At 46.5% G+C, this 10,450-nt stretch overlaps 1 protein-coding gene across 1 annotated transcript in view; it reads left to right on the top strand.

Moving 5' to 3' along the window:
* SLC30A3 (solute carrier family 30 member 3) overlaps positions 1–2,863 on the top strand; it is a 182,296-nt gene extending 179,433 nt beyond the window's left edge. The window contains exon 8 of the mRNA XM_063914925.1: positions 1,941–2,863. Coding sequence (XP_063770995.1) covers positions 1,941–2,086 — 146 coding nt within the window. The 3' untranslated portion in view covers positions 2,087–2,863. The remainder of the gene's footprint in view (positions 1–1,940) is intronic.
* Positions 2,864–10,450: the final 7,587 nt, after the last annotated feature.

Below are 10,450 nucleotides of genomic sequence, written 5' to 3' on the forward strand. Positions count from 1 at the left end.
TTGTTGTGCACTGTGTTCTCTCTCAGCTTTGAGTGTGGTTTGGTTGAGTTTATCTAGGCTCACCTTTGGGCTTTTTTAGGTATTAAATGACATTCAGTTGGCTCTGGTGGGCTGACGGGATGTATAGGGGAGGGTTTAGCTACAAATTAGAGTAGTATGATGCGTCAGCTCCTCACAGCACCCTGAAGACTGGTTACCAGATGCCCAGATTGAGTAAGAGAAACATATTTAATGGTAAGTACCAAGACATTCTATTTTGTTTATTGTAAAAAGTATGTGGTCCTCAAGGATTCCGTTATTGGTGTCTCTTCCCTGAACAGCAGTTATGGCATTGAGATGTGTATGGAAATAGTCCCGCACATCGGCTTGGAGGAGATTTAACACATTCATCTATACACAGCTGCTTCAGGTCCTGCCACAATATTTCATGTGACTTAAGGTCTGGACTTTGACTTGTCCATTACAAAGCACCGAATTACTTCTGCTTCAACTAATTTTTTGTAGAGTGATTTGTGTGTAAGGTCTCGATCCACCTTCTGTCGAGCTTCGCAGACAGATTCCCTGATAATATTCCTCTTGCGAATATGCTGGTATAATCCAGAATTGAGAATTCCATCAAAGATGGCAAGCCGGCCTGGTCCCAAGGTAGCAAAATAACCCCAGGCCCAGACCATAATATTGCCATCACCATGTTTCACAAAAGAGATGAGGTTCTTATGTTGTGGTTCAGCATTTGGTGTTCTCCAAATATAACATTTATTTAAATCAAAATGTTCTACTTTAGACGAATCCATCCAGAGAACATTCTGCTATCAGTCTTCTGGCACTTCCAAGTGGTTTTAGCAGCCTTCTAATGAGCAGTAATTTGACATGATTAAGCCTTTGATATGGGATCCGGTGTCTAGGGCGACAGTAACTAGGTTGACACTATATAGGTCGACCACTATTGGTCGACAGTAACTAGGTCGACAGGGTTTCTAGGTTGACAGGCTCTCTATGTTGACATGTTCTAGGTCAATAGGTCAAAAGGTTGACATGAGGTTTTAATTTTTTTTTCTTTTTTTGAACTTTTTCATACTTAACGATCCACGCGGACTACGATTGGGAATAGTAACCTGTGCCGAGCGCAGCGAGCCATGCGGTGCAGTAACTGGGGTTCCCGGTCACGGTACGGCGAAAACGACACAAAAAAACCACAAAAAAATCTCATGTTGATCTTTTGACCTGTCAACCTAGAGACCCTGTCGACCTAGTTACTGTCGACTAATAGTGGTCGACCTAGACAGTCAACCTAGTTACTGTCGACTAATAGTGGTCGACCTAGACACTGTCAACCTAGTTACTGTCGACCCTCCATACCACACCCTTTGATACATTATGTGATCATAGATCTGGTTCTTACTACACTTTCAGTACTATGTTTGCTTCTATTACTTTGTCTTGTGCCCTATATACAGCTGGTTTATTGTCATAGGTGAGGACACTTGTGGTATGCATGTCACGCTGGAGCACATGATGTTTTGTCTCACGTTTTGAATTTAGGTTTCATTAGTTATAAATGTAGGAACCTGGGAGACAATGCTGTAACCCTTGCCTGTTATGCTGTGACATGGAACTCTTCACAAAGGTTCTACAGAACCGAAATGTCAACTTAATTATTTTGCTTAAAATTCTGAAGGGCTCACAAACTCTCTAGCAACACCGTATAGAGCAAGGTGGCCAAGCTGGTCCTCAGAACCCCAAACAGTTACTGTTTTTCCAGACTACCTGTGGAACTATAGAATATGATCATTGTTGATGAATACACCTAGACAGTGTACTTGGGTGGTCTGAAAAATGTGTGCTGATAGGGGTTCGTGAGGACCAGGGGATCACCCCTGGTTTAGAGTGTAGCTTCAGTGGTAAAGTCTATATACTGAAGTGTCTGTTTCTACCCTCAGATGACACATGCGAAGCTGATGCCATTCTCCGAGAGGCCACGGAACTCCTGCAGACAAAGTTTGAGCTCTTCAGTAGTACAATCCAGGTGGAGAAATATCTGGATGATATGGAAGTATGTCCACAGTGCCAGGAACCCACTGGATAAACAAAATGCCTTCTCCAAAGTTACCCATCTGTCACCCAGAGTGGAACCAGAGATTGCTTGGTGAAGGTGCAGACACATTGGTTTCAGATCATTTGTCCATTGTCTATTGTTTTCTCAACATGACTTATGATCATCTCTCTGTGGCATGTAGATAACTCAACATACCAAGCACTCGTTTCCTTGCATCACATGAATAATGGAGCAAATATGCCCTTTGGCTATTTGCTTACTAGCAATGAGGACCAAACAGTTCAACTCCATGAACATACATCATCCTGAGCAAAGCTCTTGGACGCTGCATCCTCTGTCCATCACTAGAAGGAGAGACAAATTGTCACCAGTGGTGAAACGCGTGTGTCATAGATCCTACCAGCATGGTGGCAGGTCAGCGATGCATTCTGGGTAATAAGAGACCGCTTGGTGTAGTTACAAATGAATTTTTGATCCTACAGGGAGGCAGAAAGAGCCACCTAATGGCTCCAGAACCAATTGCGTGAATACCCAGCAGCTTATCCTTCAGGAGAACCCCACAGGAAAATACTACACACAACATTAATCTTTCTATCCACATTACATCATAGATGTGCCAACTTGGTGCCACCATGCTGCCGCAATACAACAGGCTGCGGGATCGGCTCCTTGGTCCGGTGATTGTAGCATCTGGGTTATATCTTAGAGGTCATAGAAGTTGGATGGGGTTAATACATTTAGGATTATGTCTTAATTTCAGCACTGGAGAACCTAACTGAGCTCTGGTTACCCACCAAGTGCGCCTCTTCTGTTCCTCTAGAGCAGTGTTTCCCAACCACAGTCCTCAAGGCACACTAACAGTCCTGGTTTTAGTGATATCCAGGCTTGAACACAGGTGACTTAATTAGTACCTCAGTTATTTTGATTTAACCATCTGTGCTGAAGCCTGGATATCACTAAAACCTGCACTGTTGGTGTGCCTTGAGGACCGCGGTTGGGAATGCCTGCTCTAGAGGAGTAATATTAGGACTGTTCTAGGACATACGACTGACCTATAAGTGGGGGAGCGTCCGGTGCTGGTGGATAGTGGCAGGCGGCAGCAGAGAATCTATGTACCCCAGTAATAGTCCTGAGATGTAAATACAAAGGAAATATCCCACCAACAGATGAGGGACCGTACACAACCCCGCCATGTAGGTCCTGCTCCAATCCTGGCTCTCGCCCTGTACTCACACCCGGGCATAGTGGGCACTTTACAGTTTGATGTCAGTCATGAGTGTCTGTCTGCGCCTCAGCATTCTCAGCCGCTCATATATGACGCATTCAGCGTAACTCTCCTCCCGTCGCCCGCTCACGTCAGTACTTTACCTCTCTTCTGCATATACAGCATATGACACCTGCACACCCTCACTGACATTGTACGTTGTTGTGATGTAAAGAGAAATCTTGACCTTATTCCACAGAACCAACATCATGCTTCCAGCCCTGGTCTCTGACTGGACCACTCATCTTCCTTTCTGACGCCATTCTGTAGTGGACGTAGATGTGAGCTTTAGAGAGTCACCAAGCTGGGTAGTGTCTGACCGCTATTTGGAGTAACTCAGTATGAGCGCTGTCCCAAGGCGTGATGCTGTGACCGGCGTGGGTCTTAGTAGGCCTGGTGCTGCTAGCGTGCGGACTATGCTCTTTGCTCTAGAAACGTCAAAACGTTCACCCGTGGTCTCACCAGCCCGTAACGATTATGGTGAATTAATTGTTTTAGGTTATATTTTATTGCAGCATTGAGACGGGCTTAGATGAAAGAAATGGTTTCCGTCCCACCACCCTGAGCAAAGGTTGTCATCACATGCAGGGAGCGAGAGGAAATTGCGCAGCCCCACCACTTTTACCGCAGGTCTCTCCGTAGCCGTCCTCACGAGTTTTCTCCTTAACCAGTCCTGGTTGGACGGACGTCCTGCTCTTGGCCATGTCCCTAGATGTGCCATGGTACACGTAATGTCCCCCTCTGCTGACTGATGTCTCTCAGTAATGACTCCGTAGGCGGGTGGAGAGCTACCTTCTGACCATGACCACCCCAGTAGGATGCAACCAGGGAAACTGCAGGGAATTCTACGGGAACAGCTGCCGGGTATTTGGGGCTAATTATAATCACCTGCAGACAAGTGTGTGCTAATTACTGTTCAGCATGACCGCAGCCCCGTCATTACCATACCAGCTTCTCCATTCGCTACTGGCGAGGTCCTGACAAGGTTGGAATAAGGTTGGAGATCTCAATCTTTACATCAGAACCACAATAAAGGCCAGCACGCAGTTACAGGTCCCGCACACTGCGCGCCTGAAGACAGACATATGGGGAGCGCTGAGAGGTCCTGCTCGGAATGTACTGGACACTGACAGATTATTCTCCTGGTTTGGAAGGAAGAGACACTGCAGCAGGGAGTAACTCCATTTATCACCATGACACCATTACATAGACCCCAGGCTCCACCATCTCTGGTTCCACCTATCACTTCGCCTATGCAGAGTTCAGCCAACATTCCAAAGTGAAGCGTGATGTTCCGTCACGGCGCCATAACGTGAGCACCCACCTTGGTCGGATATTGTGCAATCTGTTGTGTCTTGTGACGTGAGAGCTTTAACCTCAGTGTCTGTGTCTGTCCAGGCTGCCGGTAGGGACAGGACGTCCGCCTCCTCTGCGCCGTGTCACGCAGATTACAGATGGGACGCAGACATGGGTCAGATAATATAATAGCGATTGTGTGTGTGTGTGTGGGGGGGGACAGATAATATCACCAGCATAGTCCAGAGAGAGGCTACCTATTACCTATTATCACACCCAAGAGTTACATGTTACACACAACACTATACAATGGGAGCACATAGTGCGCTGTCCTCACCGCAGGCAGCCATAGGTAACCGCTCACCACGCGGTGCTGTCTGCCATGCGGGTGGGTGTGTAATTATACATAGATCAAGACCACCCACAGGGTTAATTAAAACAGCCATAATATATTTCCAAGTTCTACTTATTCCAACGTTACCTAAGATATAACAGATCTCACCGCAGATGTAATATACAGGACACACCGGGGTCCTCAGTGTATTTACTCTCTATATATAATATTAGCACCGGCTCCTATAGGCAGGAGGATACACCGGAGTCCTCAGTGTATTTACTCTCTATGTATAATATCAGCAGCGGCTCCTATAGGCAGGATACACCGGGGTCCTCAGTGTATTTACTCTCTATGTATAATATCAGCACCAACTCCTATAGGCAGGAGGATACACCGGGGTCCTCAGTGTATTTACTCTCTATGTATAATATCAGCAGCGGCTCCTATAGGCAGGACACACCGGAGTCCTCAGTGTATTTACTCTCTATGTATAATATCAGCAGCGGCTCCTATAGGCAGGATACACCGGGGTCCTCAGTGTATTTACTCTCTATGTATAATATCAGCACCAACTCCTATAGGCAGGAGGATACACCGGGGTCCTCAGTGTATTTACTCTCTATGTATAATATCAGCAGCAGCTCCTATAGGCAGGAGGATACACCGGGGTCCTCAGTGTATTTACTCTCTATGTATAATATCAGCAGCAGCTCCTATAGGCAGGAGGATACACCGGGGTCCTCAGTGTATTTACTCTCTATGTATAATATCAGCAGCAGCTCCTATAGGCAGGAGGATACACCGGGGTCCTCAGTGTATTTACTCTCTATGTATAATATCAGCACCGGCTCCTATAGGCAGGATACACCGGGGTCCTCAGTGTATTTACTCTCTATGTATAATATCAGCAGCAGCTCCTATAGGCAGGAGGATACACCGGGGTCCTCAGTGTATTTACTCTCTATGTATAATATCAGCAGCTCCTATAGGCAGGATACACCGGGGTCCTCAGTGTATTTACTCTCTATGTATAATATCAGCAGCGGCTCCTATAGGCAGGAGGATACACCGGGGTCCTCAGTGTATTTACTCTCTATGTATAATATCAGCACCGGCTCCTATAGGCAGGACACACCGGAGTCCTCAGTGTATTTACTCTCTATATATAATATCAGCACCGGCTCCTATAGGCAGGACACACCGGAGTCCTCAGTGTATTTACTCTCTATGTATAATATCAGCAGCGGCTCCTATAGGCAGGAGGATACACCGGGGTCCTCAGTGTATTTACTCTCTATGTATAATATCAGCACCGGCTCCTATAGGCAGGAGGATACACCGGGGTCCTCAGTGTATTTACTCTCTATGTATAATATCAGCAGCAGCTCCTATAGGCAGGATACACCGGGGTCCTCAGTGTATTTACTCTCTATGTATAATATCAGCAGCAGCTCCTATAGGCAGGATACACCGGGGTCCTCAGTGTATTTACTCTCTATGTATAATATCAGCACCGGCTCCTATAGGCAGGAGGATACACCGGGGTCCTCAGTGTATTTACTCTCTATGTATAATATCAGCAGCGGCTCCTATAGGCAGGAGGATACACCGGGGTCCTCAGTGTATTTACTCTCTATGTATAATATCGGCAGCGGCTCCTATAGACAGGAGGATACACCTGGGTCCTCAGTGTATTTACTCTCTATGTATAATATCAGCAGCGGCTCCTATAGGCAGGAGGATACACCGGGGTCCTCAGTGTATTTACTCTCTATGTATAATATCAGCACCGGCTCCTATAGGCAGGAGGATACACCGGGGTCCTCAGTGTATTTACCTTCTATGTATAATAGCACCGGCTCCTATAGGCAGGAGGATACACCGGGGTCCTCAGTGTATTTACTCTCTATGTATAATATCAGCACCGGCTCCTATAGGCAGGATACACCGGGGTCCTCAGTGTATTTACTCTCTATGTATAATATCAGCACCGGCTCCTATAGGCAGGATACACCGGGGTCCTCAGTGTATTTACTCTCTATGTATAATATCAGCACCGGCTCCTATAGGCAGGATACACCGGGGTCCTCAGTGTATTTACTCTCTATGTATAATATCAGCACCGGCTCCTATAGGCAGGATACACCGGGGTCCTCAGTGTATTTACTCTCTATGTATAATATCAGCAGCAGCTCCTATAGGCAGGAGGATACACCGGGGTCCTCAGTGTATTTACTCTCTATGTATAATATCAGCACCGGCTCCTATAGGCAGGAGGATACACCGGGGTCCTCAGTGTATTTACTCTCTATGTATAATATCAGCAGCGGCTCCTATAGGCAGGAGGATACACCGGGGTCCTCAGTGTATTTACTCTCTATGTATAATATCAGCAGCTTCTATAGGCAGGATACACCGGGGTCCTCAGTGTATTTACTCTCTATGTATAATATCAGCACCGGCTCCTATAGGCAGGAGGATACACCGGGGTCCTCAGTGTATTTACTCTCTATGTATAATATCAGCACCAACTCCTATAGGCAGGAGGATACACCGGGGTCCTCAGTGTATTTACTCTCTATATATAATATCAGCACCGGCTCCTATAGGCAGGATACACCGGGGTCCTCAGTGTATTTACTCTCTATGTATAATATCAGCACCGGCTCCTATAGGCAGGATACACCGGGGTCCTCAGTGTATTTACTCTCTATGTATAATATCAGCACCGGCTCCTATAGGCAGGATACACCGGGGTCCTCAGTGTATTTACTCTCTATGTATAATATCAGCAGCAGCTCCTATAGGCAGGAGGATACACCGGGGTCCTCAGTGTATTTACTCTCTATGTATAATATCAGCAGCTCCTATAGGCAGGATACACCGGGGTCCTCAGTGTATTTACTCTCTATGTATAATATCAGCAGCGGCTCCTATAGGCAGGAGGATACACCGGGGTCCTCAGTGTATTTACTCTCTATGTATAATATCAGCACCGGCTCCTATAGGCAGGATACACCGGGGTCCTCAGTGTATTTACTCTCTATGTATAACATCAGCACCGGCTCCTATAGGCAGGAGGACACACCGGGGTCCTCAGTGTATTTACTCTCTATATATAATATCAGCACCGGCTCCTATAGGCAGGATACACCGGGGTCCTCAGTGTATTTACTCTCTATGTATAATATCAGTGGCTCCTATAGGCAGGAGGATACACCGGGGTCCTCAGTGTATTTACTCTCTATGTATAATATCAGCGGCTCCTATAGGCAGGAGGACACACCGGGGTCCTCAGTGTATTTACTCTCTATGTATAATATCAGCAGCGGCTCCTATAGGCAGGATACACCGGGGTCCTCAGTGTATTTACTCTCTATGTATAATATCAGCACCGGCTCCTATAGGCAGGAGGATACACCGGGGTCCTCAGTGTATTTACTCTCTATGTATAATATCAGTGGCTCCTATAGGCAGGAGGATACACCGGGGTCCTCAGTGTATTTACTCTCTATGTATAATATCAGCAGCGGCTCCTATAGGCAGGATACACTGGGGTCCTCAGTGTATTTACTCTCTATGTATAATATCAGCACCGGCTCCTATAGGCAGGAGGATACACCGGGGTCCTCAGTGTATTTACCTTCTATGTATAATAGCACCGGCTCCTATAGGCAGGAGGATACACCGGGGTCCTCAGTGTATTTACTCTCTATGTATAATATCAGCACCGGCTCCTATAGGCAGGATACACCGGGGTCCTCAGTGTATTTACTCTCTATGTATAATATCAGCACCGGCTCCTATAGGCAGGATACACCGGGGTCCTCAGTGTATTTACTCTCTATGTATAATATCAGCACCGGCTCCTATAGGCAGGATACACCGGGGTCCTCAGTGTATTTACTCTCTATGTATAATATCAGCACCGGCTCCTATAGGCAGGATACACCGGGGTCCTCAGTGTATTTACTCTCTATGTATAATATCAGCAGCAGCTCCTATAGGCAGGAGGATACACCGGGGTCCTCAGTGTATTTACTCTCTATGTATAATATCAGCACCGGCTCCTATAGGCAGGAGGATACACCGGGGTCCTCAGTGTATTTACTCTCTATGTATAATATCAGCAGCGGCTCCTATAGGCAGGAGGATACACCGGGGTCCTCAGTGTATTTACTCTCTATGTATAATATCAGCAGCTTCTATAGGCAGGATACACCGGGGTCCTCAGTGTATTTACTCTCTATGTATAATATCAGCACCGGCTCCTATAGGCAGGAGGATACACCGGGGTCCTCAGTGTATTTACTCTCTATGTATAATATCAGCACCAACTCCTATAGGCAGGAGGATACACCGGGGTCCTCAGTGTATTTACTCTCTATATATAATATCAGCACCGGCTCCTATAGGCAGGATACACCGGGGTCCTCAGTGTATTTACTCTCTATGTATAATATCAGCACCGGCTCCTATAGGCAGGATACACCGGGGTCCTCAGTGTATTTACTCTCTATGTATAATATCAGCACCGGCTCCTATAGGCAGGATACACCGGGGTCCTCAGTGTATTTACTCTCTATGTATAATATCAGCACCGGCTCCTATAGGCAGGATACACCGGGGTCCTCAGTGTATTTACTCTCTATGTATAATATCAGCACCGGCTCCTATAGGCAGGATACACCAGGGTCCTCAGTGTATTTACTCTCTATGTATAATATCAGCAGCGGCTCCTATAGGCAGGAGGATACACCGGGGTCCTCAGTGTATTTACTCTCTATGTATAATATCAGCACCGGCTCCTATAGGCAGGATACACCGGGGTCCTCAGTGTATTTACTCTCTATGTATAACATCAGCACCGGCTCCTATAGGCAGGAGGACACACCGGGGTCCTCAGTGTATTTACTCTCTATATATAATATCAGCACCGGCTCCTATAGGCAGGATACACCGGGGTCCTCAGTGTATTTACTCTCTATGTATAATATCAGTGGCTCCTATAGGCAGGAGGATACACCGGGGTCCTCAGTGTATTTACTCTCTATGTATAATATCAGCGGCTCCTATAGGCAGGAGGACACACCGGGGTCCTCAGTGTATTTACTCTCTATGTATAATATCAGCAGCGGCTCCTATAGGCAGGATACACCGGGGTCCTCAGTGTATTTACTCTCTATGTATAATATCAGCACCGGCTCCTATAGGCAGGAGGATACACCGGGGTCCTCAGTGTATTTACTCTCTATGTATAATATCAGTGGCTCCTATAGGCAGGAGGATACACCGGGGTCCTCAGTGTATTTACTCTCTATGTATAATATCAGCAGCGGCTCCTATAGGCAGGATACACCGGGGTCCTCAGTGTATTTACTCTCTATGTATAATATCAGCACCGGCTCCTATAGGCAGGAGGATACACCGGGGTCCTCAGTGTATTTACTCTCTATGTATAATATCAGCACCGGCTCCTATAGGCAGGAGGATACAC

This window comes from Pseudophryne corroboree, chromosome 4 (genome assembly GCF_028390025.1).
Source record: "Pseudophryne corroboree isolate aPseCor3 chromosome 4, aPseCor3.hap2, whole genome shotgun sequence".
NCBI classification, from domain to species: domain Eukaryota; kingdom Metazoa; phylum Chordata; class Amphibia; order Anura; family Myobatrachidae; genus Pseudophryne; species Pseudophryne corroboree.